This window comes from Nesoenas mayeri (genome assembly GCF_963082525.1).
Source record: "Nesoenas mayeri genome assembly, chromosome: 3".
Lineage (NCBI taxonomy): Eukaryota > Metazoa > Chordata > Aves > Columbiformes > Columbidae > Nesoenas > Nesoenas mayeri.
The window spans coordinates 134,396-145,765 of NC_137544.1; the positions used below are offsets into that span (position 1 = coordinate 134,396).

Below are 11,370 nucleotides of genomic sequence, written 5' to 3' on the forward strand. Positions count from 1 at the left end.
TTTGGTGGTCCGGCTGGGGACAGCACCAGTGATTTTGGTGGTCCGGCTGGGGGCGGCACTAGAGACTGAGGGATCCGGCTTTGGGGAGCCGCCGGTGATTTTGATGGTCCGGCTGGGGACAGCACCAGTGATTTTGGTGGTCCGGCTGGGGGTGGCACTAGAGACTGGAGGGTCCGGCTCGGGAGAGCCGCCGGTGATTTTGGTGGTCCGGCTGGGGACAGCACCAGTGATTTTGGTGGTCCGGCCGGGGGCGGCGCCGGCCGCTCCGAAGCCCGGCTGGGAGGCGGTGCCGGAGCCGCTGCGGTGCCGGAGCCGCTGCGGCGGCGCTCGGGGGGCGGCGCGGGGCGGAGCGGGCGGGGGGAGGTCCGGGCGGCCGTTCCGCCCCCCCGCGCTGCGGCCGGGGCTCGGCCCCGCTCCGTCCCGCGGCGCAGGGAGCCGGGCCGGTGCCAGGGCTGCCGCCCGGGCCGGGGCCGCAGTCCGGGCGCCCCCGCCGGCATGGCCCGCTTCTCGGCGTTCCTCAACCCCGTGCTGCTGCTCTTCAGCTGCGACCTCTGCCTCGTGCGAGCCAGTAAGTGCGGCCGGGCCGCCGGGACGGGCCGCGGGGCCGCGCGTCGCTCCGCTCGCTGCCGCGGGGCCCGGCGGCCGCCCCGCTCCCGGGCGCTCGCGCTGCCGCCTGCGGCGCGGCCGGGCGGGGGCGCGGGGCTGGCGCTGCCGGGCGGGGGTCGGGGCCGGGCGCCGTCCGGCTCGTTCCGCCGCCGTGCGGACCCCGCTGTGGGCTGCGGCCCCTCGCCGGACCCTCCCGCCGGCCGCCCCGTTCCGGACATGGCCTTGGCCGCGACCCCGCGGGGACCCGGCCCTGCCCGCTCCGGTCCCGGGCTGTCCCCGGCCCCAGCCAGCCGTGCCTTGGCCGTGTCGTGTCCCCTCCCCGTGGGAGGGCGTGCGGCCCTCGGTGGAGGGCACCGGGCTCTCCCGGGGGCACCTGCCGTCGCCGCAGCGGCTCCGGCTCCCGAAGCCTCCGGCTCTAGGCGAGGCAGCGGGGACATGCGGGCTGTCCTCGTCCCCGTGCGGCGAGGCCGCCCGGACCCGTCCTTGCCCCTCACATGAGCAGCGAGTCCCTGCAGTGAATGCCCCTGGCGGGGCTGCTCCGTGCCGCTCCGTGCCGTGCCGTGCGGCTCCGTGCCGCTCCGTGCCGTGCGGCTCCGTGCCGTGCCGCTCCGTGCCGCTCCGTGCCGTGCCGCTCCGTGCCGTGCCGCTCCGTGCCGCTCCGTGCCGCCGGCCGGGCTGCTCCTGCCAGCTGCTCCCTGGCTGACAGGGCTCCTGCCGCCCCGCTCTGGGCTGGTGTTTGCCAGGACACCGAGGTCTGTCGGCTGCCGGGTACCCGTGTCCTCTCTTCCCTTTACTAGTCTGAATGACCCTGCGTCGGTAGCAGCCTTCTGCTATTTGCCCCTTGTCCAGGTCACTGATGTATTAAATCGAACTGCGATTATCAGACCAGTTCTAATACGTTCTGCCATGTTTTCCATCTCCTTGCGAAATACATGCTCCAGGGCCTGATGGATTCAGAAGGGAATGCAGTCAGGGTTGTTAAAAAGGAGACACTTATTTTTAGATGTGCAGTCTGATGCCTACCTCTCCACCGCAGAGGTAAGTTGGGCAAACATCTGGGTGCCCTTGAGCAGCAGCCCCAAGGGCACAGGCCGAGGGGCAGCCGAGTCCCTCTCTAGAGTCCCGGCAGGACGGGGAGGATGCAGTAGAGCTGCGCCCCATCCCCATGAGCGCCACACCTGCCAGCTTCACTCCTGAGGGGCATCTCTAACCCACAAGGGCAGGCTGTGTGGCAGGTGCGGTGCGGTGCCCGGCTGCCTGCGGGTCCGCAATCCGCGCTGCCCGGCTGCGCTGCAGTGCTGCCGGCTCCAGCACCCCCGGCCAGCTCTTCCCACCCCTTCAGCTGGCCTGAAAAGAGCGCACTGCTGTGCTGGCAGCACAAACAGTGTGCCAGGCCCTAAGTAAGTGATTGCTCTTTCTGCGGTCATGTCCATTTCTTAATATGGCTTTAATCAAAAGTGAAGCTGGACAACTTATAAATGATGCAGAATCATTAGCAATTAGTGCATTGGGCAGGGCTTAACTGTGGCATGCTTTTCCCAGAGAGCCCAGCAGGGTGTTGGAACATCTTGGCTTTACAGGGATGTTTTAGTATTTGGCTTCAGGCACAGGTTTTTTTGAGCTCTTGCACTCACAGACCTTTATGGCAACAGCTTTGGCATGAAACTGCTCTGACCTCAGCTGCAGAGTGGGCTGGAGGATGTTAGGCTTAATGTGGGGATGGTACACAAAGCTGTCCTTTGTGTGAGCTGTCCTTTGGAGGGCTTCGCATAATGACTGTCAGTGAGGTCCCATCTTGTATATCCTTGGGATTAAATATTCCCCCGTGTTTCTAGGGTGAACTCCTCTAGTTCTGACTTCTGAAACTTCTTGTCCTGTCTCTTCCCACTGGACGTGCAGATCCCGTGTGCTCGGAAATGTCTTTTCTGCAGTTTGCTGCACTGCAAGACGAACGGTGAAGAGCTGCGGCCTGAGCACCTTCAGGTCCCGCTGCCACACGGTGCGGTCCGCTTGCCTGGAGCCTGCGCGGAGCGTGCGTGCGACGTACGAGGTCTGGAGCAGTGACTGCCCGTGTGTGTGGCTCTGCTATGCCCCCGGGACCTCTCGCCCTCCCCTCGCTCCATGAGGGACATGTGGGGCTTGTGCTGGATGCTGCAGCAGGTCCTGCTGTCTGAGTGCCTGTCTGTGCAGGCTGATGCCAGGGTTTTATCCCCCTGGGCGTTCTGCACGGGGCCTGTGCCAGCTCTGGCCACGTACAGTCCGGGCAGTTCTGTCAGGTGTGGACCCAGCAGCAGGACACACGTGACTGAGCACCAGGACCGTGTCTCAGCATCCCCATCCTGGAACCCCGGGCTGGGCCAGGCTGGGCTCCTGCAGAGGCCCAGAAGGTTCTCGTGCAGGGCAGGGAGCCTGCTGCAGGCTCCGTCCACAGACGAGGACATAACGAGGTGGATGGATGATGGCAGAGCGGTGGACGTGATCTACCTTGACTTGAGTAATGCGTTTGACACAGTCTCCACAGCATCCTCACAGCTGAACTGAGGGAGTGCGGGCTGGACGATCGGGTGGTGAGGTGACTGAGCTGGCTGAAGGGAAGAAGCCAGAGAGTCGTGGTCAATGGGCAGAGTCCAGTTGAGTCCTGGATCCAGTGCAGTGCCTCAGGGGCAGTGCTGGGGCCGGTATTATTCAACATATTCATCAATTATTTGGATGAGGGAAGAGAGTGCACTATCAGCCAGTTTGCTGGGAGCAGTGGTGACACTGGAAGCTGTGCTGCCAGCAGAGACCTGGACAGGCTGGAGAGCTGGGCGGGGGAAATTTAATGAAATAGAACAAGGGCAAGTGTAGAGTCTTAAGTCTGGGCAGGAACAACCCCAGGTTCAGTGTAAGTTGGGGAATGAGCTATTAGAGAGCAGCGTAGGCGAAAGGGAGCTGGAGGTCCTGGGGACAGCAGGGTGACCATGAGCCAGCACTGGGCCCTTGTGGCCAGGAAGCCAATGGGACCTGGGGTGGGTTAGAAGGGGGTGGTCAGTAGGTCAGAGAGGTTCTCCTGCCCCTCTGCTCTGCCCTGGGGAGACCACACCTGGAATCTTGTGTCCAGTTGTGGCCCCTCAGTTCCAGCAGGACAGGGAACTGCTGCAGAGAGTCCAGCGCAGCCACCAAGATGCTGCAGGGAGTGGAGCATCTCCCGTGTGAGGAAAGGCTGAGGGAGCTGGGGCTCTGGAGCTGGACAAGAGGACACTGAGGGGGGACTCATTCCTGGGGATCAATATGGAAAGGGGCAGTGTCAGGAGGATGGAGCCAGGCTCTGCTGGTGACAGCCAGGGACAGGACAAGGGGCAATGGGTGCAAACTGGAACACAGGAGGTTCCACTGAAAGAGGAGAAGCAACTTGTTGGGGTGAGGGTGTCAGAGCCTGGCCCAGGCTGCCCAGGGGGTTGTGGAGTCTCCTTCTGTGCAGACATTCCAACCCGCCTGGACACCTTCCTGTGTAACCTCATCTGGGTGTTCCTGCTCCATGAGGGGATTGCACTGGATGAGCTTTACAGGGCCCTTCCAACCCCTGACATTCTGGGGTTCTGTTTGAACTTGTTTGAACTTGTGCTACACAAGCAGCTTGTAGGACACTGTCTTGTTGACAGGGAGAGAGGACACATGCACAGCAGCCCTGGTGTCTTTCTTCTTGCGCTCCCGTGTCTGATTTCCAGACCAAAGTTGGCTGTTTGTGGAGGTCCGTGTACCTGTGCAGGACCCTGCGCTGCTCGTGGGGCTGTGGGAACTGGGGACGGTGCGGACGCGGGTGAGTCAGGCGGCAGCGTGCGTGCTGCTGCCAGCGCCGCAGCCGGAGCGCCGCGCGGCTGGGCCGCCAGCTCCGCCGCCCGCAGGGGCTTTCCTCGCCGCCCCGAGCAGGGAGCGGCGCCAGGCGGATGAGATGGCCAGATTGAGTTGCATAGCGTGTTTATTCCAAGCTGCCCCATTTTTCTGTCACAGTTGGTATATAAATACTGTGTCTGGGCTGCTTCCTACACAGCTCTGGATGGTGTGCCAGGCATTCGTGATGTGCACATCCGCAGGGCAGCCCCAGAGCTTAGAGGAGCCTGATGTTGCCACCACAGCCTTGGTTTAAGAAGTGCATCAGTGTAAGATCTGTTTGGGTTTTCTGGACCCTGCAGAGACGTGGGACTTCCCTGCGCAGACCGCGCTGTGCCCGGGCCGGGCCGGCGAGTGGTGGCGCCCGGCAGCCGCGCTGCGCGTGCTGGAGCTGGTGAAGGACGCTGCCCAAGGGATGGCAGCCGGGGCTGCAGGGAGGGTCCCTCGGGCCTGCCAGCAGCTGCCCCCATGCAGAGCTGTTGGGAACAGCGCTCTGACAGCAGGGTCCCTGCAGGACTCCGGGACAGGCTGCAGGGACTCCTCTTTTTGGCTGATTTTGTGCTGCAAGGACTGGTTAAATTGCCACGATAGTCTCTTAAACTCTCATTCTTTTTTGCTCAGGACAGGCGTCCATGCATTTCCCTTTTTGTTGTCTGCAAGGTGGAAGGAGCCTACGGGGTCCCTTCGTGTCTTTAGCCGGGTCTGGCAGCCTGGGCACGGGGTCAGCATCGCTAATCCCTTTCACGTGAACATGTATCGCAAGCAACAGCTGCGTGTGCCGCTGCACGCCCTGTGGAGCAGAGCCAGCCGGGCGCCTCGCGAGCTCGTCATCGTCCCCGCTCGGCTGCGGTGGGCGAGTGTGCGTGAGCACGTCCACCGGCACCGTGCGGGGCTCCCGGCCCACGAGCCGAGGCTGCTGGTGCCGCGGGGTCGCCGCACGGGCACGGAGCAGCCCTGGCCCGCGCCCCGCGGTGGCGGCTGCCACAGCCCCAGGAGCGCCGTGCCCGGCTTGTGCCGCTGGCTCTGCCGTGTGCCACGCGCTCCCGGGGACACGTTCTCCGGAGGAGCTGCTCCCCGCAGCCCTGGCCACTGTGCTGCTGTGGGCGGGTGCTGGAGCGGTCCCGTGGTGGTGTGCAGGGGCCAGTGCCTGTTCTGAGACATCTTCTTTTGCCTCTTTCTTGTGCCTTGCCTCGGTCCCTCCCGGGCTCACCCAGACAGGCCGCCGTCCCCTGTCAACGTGACCGTGACGCAGCTGAAGGCGAACTCTGCCACAGTGTCCTGGGACGTCCCGGAAGGAGACGTGGTCATCGGCTATGCCATCTTACAGCAGGTACCAGGCTCTGTCCCCAGGGGGCTGGGGACCCACCACCGCTCGCCAGCATGCTCCTGTGCCAGCCCTTTGCCGCAGTCTGGAGCTCCCACGGCAGCTGCCTGGGGACACCTCTGCTGTTCAGCAGCCTGTGCCAGGGCGCCCTGGCTGAGCCATCCATCTGGTGGGAGGCTGCAGACCGTGGGTTGTGCTGGGGTCCCTCCAGTGGCTTCCCTGCGATTTCTCTGGGTAAGGATGGTGCCTCAGCCGTGACAGGACCCCTCTTTGCTTGCCTTGCTCCACCTGCACGGCCCCAGGCGATGGTGGGTTCTCCGGGGAGCGGTGGCGCTCGGGCCCGCAGGGGTGCTGCACACAGGGCGCTGGCGCAGCCCGGGGGTGGATGGTTGCCCGGGAAGGGAGGAGCGAGGGCAGAGTGCCCAGGCAGCGCTGCAGACGCGGTCTGTGCCCGGCGGGAGCAGCTCCCGGTGACTGCTCCTCGCTCCGGCAGCGGCAGGACGGGCAGATGCAGCGCTTCATCCGGGAGGTGAACACCACCAACCGCGCCTGCGTGCTGTGGGACTTGGCGGAGGATGCTGACTACATCATCCAGGTGCAGAGCATCGGCCTGTATGGGGAGAGCCAGGCCAGCAAGCGTGTCCACTTCCGAACCCTGAAGGAGACCGACCGCCTCCCTTCCAACAGCTCCAACCAAGGTGAGGCGGCTCCTCGGGCTCGCCGGTGCTGCTGGGGGCCGCAGCCGCGGTGTCCGTGGCACAGAGGGGTCCAGCAGCCAGCCAGGAAGGCGCTGCCTTGAGCAGCAGATGCTTGGGACACACAGGGGCGTAACAGGGAGCAGGGTGGTACAGGCTGCTGTTGTGTCCACTGTGACCACAATAATGTCCCCAAGCCCTGTTTTACAGCCCTCCTGTCACAGGCCTTGGCACCCTGTTCAGCTAAGCAGGCTGCGGCAGGACAGCTGCGTTGGGCTGCTCAGCTGCTGCCCGTGGGAAGCACATACTGAGCAGGCTCGTGGATCTCCCAGCCTGCAGACTACCAGGGGACAAATGCAGGGGCCCGTAGTCTCCCTTCCTGCTCATGTCCATGTTGTGCCTTCTGGCCTTGGGGTTTGTCTGCATGCTGGTCCGTGAGAGATGACCCAGGAGTCCAGGAGAGGCGGTTCCCCAGAGGTGCACTGGACACGGGTGCACTGGACACGGGTGCACTGGACACAGAGGTGCACTGGACACAGAGGTGCACTGGACACAGAGGTGCACTGGACACGGGTGCACTGGACACGGGTGCACTGGACACGGAGATGCACTGGACACAGAGGTGCACTGGACACAGAGGTGCACTGGACACAGAGGTGCACTGGACACGGATGCACTGGACACGGGAGTCTGTCTCCAGCACTGGCCAGAAGAGGGGGACTTCTCGAGTCTAACAGGGCAAGCACACGGGTTACTTTCCTCAGAGCTTTTGTGTTCAGCTCAGGGCCTTCCTAACCTGTCCTGGTCCCTACATAGGGAATAACCTCTGTGATTACTCCTGTGCATTGTGCAGTCTCTACTTGAACTGAAACGAGCTGTTAGGATCCCTCACTGCCTGTGGTAGCTAGGATGGTTTATCTGACACAGGAAAGCCACAGCTTGAGTGTCCTCCCTGTGCCAAGGTGTCATCCCACGCCCAGCCCTGTCCGGGCAGGGGGGGCCTCTCTCTTCTGGAGCCCCTTCTCAGATCCTTGTGTTGCGGGTCCTGACCTGGGTTCTGGTGGGGGGTGTCTGCTGCCAGCCCTGCCCGGGTTCTCTTCCCTGCAGGCGACATCACCATGGAAGGGCTGGACAAAGACAGGCAGCTGCAGACGGGCGAGATCATCATCATCGTGGCCGTGCTGCTCATGTGGGCAGGTGAGCGCCCCGGCGGTGTCCCCGCAGGCTGGGCAGGGGTGCGGTCCAGGCTCCGTGAAGAGGACGGGGCTCGGGAGAGTGCAGAGGCCGTTGGTGTGGGTCTGGCGTCCTTTCCATAAGTCCGTTGAGTCTCTGTAGGAGCTTGAGCCAGTGGAATAGAAGGAGCAACCCCAGCGCGTGTCAGCAGTGGCGGCCTGGAGTGTGTGGGCTGGCTGTGCTGGGGGAGACAGTGTGGCACTCAGGCAATACAGAACTGCAGGTGGGAGCGTCCCAGCTGGCATTAACTGCTGTACCTTGGGCCTTCGCTGGCTCATCTGACATGGGGCAGCGTTGCTGCAGGGGCTGGCAGCAGCTGCGCGGCAGCTCGTGCAGCGCCTGGTCAGAGCGCGGCTCGGCAAACAGCGGGAGCCAGGGAGCCTCGCGGGGAGCGGTCGGCTCCCGCCTGGTCACGTGCGGCCGCTGTGAATGGGAGTCATTTGTCCCCCATTCCCTTGCCAGTAAATGTGGACTTTTTAGTGACATCTTCCAGGAATCTCCTTGTCCTGACCTTGAACACTTTTCTAGTGCACTGGAAGAAAAGACGAGATATCTGCTGCTGGGTTGCAGCTCGTGCAGGTTGTTGTGCCGGCAGGGAGCCGGCAGGTCTGGCCTGCGCGGGCTGTGATGAGGCGCTGTGGGTCCAGCACATCTAGTGATTACAGTTCAAACACGGGTCCGGAGTCCTGCGTCCAGGGTCCCACGCTGCAGGACATGTCCCGAGTGAGATGGGTGCTGTAAGACCGTGACCGTGCACTCAGTTTGCGAGACAGGACAAAGCCAAGGGCTGGCTCTGTGGGTTCGCAAGTGCTGGAGCAGTGAGCCGGTGCTTTGCTGGAGGCGCTCAAACCCGCTCGGCTGCTCACTGACCCCAAGGACTGTCCCTCTGGGTGCCTCGACCTCTGCCTTTGGCCTCAGAACCCCGAGCCGTGGGCACTGAGCACATGCCCTGGTGGCTTCAGCCACGTCTGTGTCCTGTCTGCCCCAGGAGACCGGCCTGGCCACGCGCAGAGGTGCCGGGTGGCCCAGGCTGGCACCGGGGGTGTGGGGCAGCAGCCCCCGCGCTGCCCGGGCACGGCCGCTCCGCGGGGTGCGGGGGGCGTGGGGGAGGCCCTCACCCCCTCTCTCTCCGCAGCCGTGATCGCCCTCTTCTGCAGACAGTACGACATCATCAAGGACAACGACTCCAACAACAACAAGGAAAAGACCAAGCCGTCCTCGGAGCACAGCACGCCGGAGCGGCCGAGCGGGGGGCTGCTGCGCAGCAAGGTGCGCGGGGCGCGTGCTGTCCGCTGCGCTCGCTGCCCGGGCGGGTTCTGGTTCTCAGAAACACCTCGGCGCAGGCTCTCAGCACAAAACCTGGGGGTTAGGGCGCAGCGAGCCCTGCTCTCTCTGGGGCAGTGTGTGTGCCCCGTGGGTGCCTGCAGGTGGAGCACTGGAAGAGGTGGCAGGATGTGTCCCCTGGGACGGCTCCCGCATGCAGGGTGGTACCTGTCCTTGCTTTGCTGTGCCGCTCCGAGGCCGCTCCTCTCTGCTTCCCCATTGCTCCTTGCCCGAAAGATCCCTCCTCTTGGCCCCCTGCTCCGAACCGCCCCTGCGTGCGCAGGGTGCTGAGCCAGGTGCAAGGGCCTGTTTCTGCTGCTTGCTGAGTTCACCTGTACAGGGCTGAGGCACCTCAGTTTGTCTTTTTGCACTCACCGTACTCTTGGCACCCTTGAAGGTGACAGAACTGCAAGTATATTCTTTCAGTCCTTAATTATAAAGCTGGGAACGAGGTGTAAGAAAGAAAAGGCTCATTTGCTCCCCCTCCTGGCTTCAGGGCCAAGCTGCTGTGAGGTAGCGGGCAATGGTGCAGCTCTCGATCCTGTTCCGAAGCGTGTTCGTGGGGACACTCGCCTCCTGTCCCGCTGAGCTACAAAATGGACGTGCAGCAGCCAGCCCCCCCCTTCACAGCACCGCCTGAGTTCACGGATCTGCCGTGCTCTCCAGCGAGCCTCTTCCTTTTTCTGTAAAGGAAGGTACCTGCTGGTGCTCGCAACAGTTTCTTTGAGAAAATGCACCTGGCCACGTGCAGCCTTTAGTTCCCTTGGCACGCACCAGAGCTGCCGCGAGGGACGCGGCGTGGATGTGGCGCTCGGCAGCCTCATCTGCCCCTCCACGCCGGTCCTGCCCTGCTTTGTGGAGTCTCTGCCCCGTGGCAGACATCTTCCTACCCCTTGCTTACCTTTTCTGCTCTCACCCTGCGCCTGCCTCCTGTCCACGGGCATCAGGCACAGCGTGGCTACCACTGGGGACCAGGCAGAAGCCACCAGGCGTCTGCAAGGCCTGAAGGCTGAAGAGTGTGGGGCAGGTTCACCCAGGAGTCCTGGGGCGCAGCAGTGGGCAGAGGCTTCCTGGGGAGGCAAGTGTGTGGCTGAAGGGCCTCACCCGGCAAGGGGTGACGCAGTGACGCCGCTGGGCCACCCGAACCTCGGTGCGGGAGGGCGGGTGGTGCAGAAGGCTGTGGCCTCGGGGCTGGCTGCCCTGGTCTCCCGAGGGAGGTGCTGAAGCCGGGTGCTGCTGCAGCTCGTGGCACCTCGGCTGGGGGCAGAGGGCTCAGCCGCGGCCCTTCCGCAGGGAGCTCTGCTGGTCCGGGCTCCCTGGGAGGCTGGGGCTCCGCAGCCCAGGGGCTTCGCAAAGCAGGGCTTTAAAGCGGGTTTTTCTCTCTTAGAAGAAGTCTCCCTCAGTCAACATAATCGAGGTGTAAGCGCAGCACCAGCTCCGTGTCTGGGGTCCTGGGCAGCCTGCCGGAGCCGAAGCAGGCCTTGGAAGAAGAGGCAGCACCAGGCGCGCAGCCTGGAACTCTGCATGCGAAGATCCGCGTATCAGAACTTACCGCTTTCCCGAGGGCGCCTGTCCGGGGCTGCGCACGGCGCCGGCTCCCAGCCATGCATGCAGCGCGCGGCCCTGCCCGTCCCGCGCGCCCAGCCCCGCTCCTGCTGCTGTGGAGCACGGAGCTGAGAAGGGCTGGAGGGCCGCGCCGCCAGCCCGGGGGGCAAGTCGAGGAGAGCAGAGGGGCCGGGGCTTGAGGGGAGGCAGCGCCGGCTCAGCACAGCCCGGGTGCAGCCCGCGGACTCGGTTCCTCAGCCCGGAGCAGACTTGCCCTTGGCTGCTGTGGCTGGGCCCGGAGGGCAGGAGCTGCTCTGCGTTTGGCCCCGAGACCGAGGGGATGGGGCAGTGCAGGCATTTGCCCCAGCGCTGCCAGGGAGGTTGTGGCTGGGGGGCACAGGGTTTGTGTCTGGGGCTGTAGAGTGGATCTCTGCTGAACGGGGCTGCGCTGTGCCCCATCATTGCCGTGTAGGGGGTCCAGGGCCTCTCCCTGCTGCAGGGGACAAGGACACGTTGAGTGTGAGGAGCTCGTGCGGCCGCGGTGCCTGGACGAGCCGCAGAGCGTGCAGCCGGGGCGGGAGCCGTGCGGCGGGACCCCCAGGGCTGCAGGAGCCCGCGCCGCTGCTGGCCCCTGGCAGGGCTCGGTTCTGTCGCGTTCCGGCTGTTTGTGGGGAGCGGCCGAGCGCCCCGTGTGCAGCACGGTGGCCATGCTGCCTGCGGTGATGTGCTGAGGCCCAGGAGGGTGTGCGCTGCAGGGCTCATCGCTGCTCTGGG

At 64.3% G+C, this 11,370-nt stretch overlaps 1 protein-coding gene across 1 annotated transcript; it reads left to right on the top strand.

Moving 5' to 3' along the window:
- Window positions 1-495: 495 nt before the first annotated feature.
- FNDC4 (fibronectin type III domain containing 4) lies at window positions 496-10,474 on the top strand (the record flags this gene model as incomplete). The annotated part of the gene is made up of 6 exons (XM_080342426.1): window positions 496-568; window positions 5,691-5,806; window positions 6,294-6,498; window positions 7,603-7,692; window positions 8,864-8,997; window positions 10,439-10,474. 6 exons carry the CDS (start codon window positions 496-498, stop codon window positions 10,472-10,474), a joined length of 654 nt encoding a protein of 217 aa, XP_080198552.1.
- Between the last annotated feature and the right edge of the window lie 896 nt (window positions 10,475-11,370).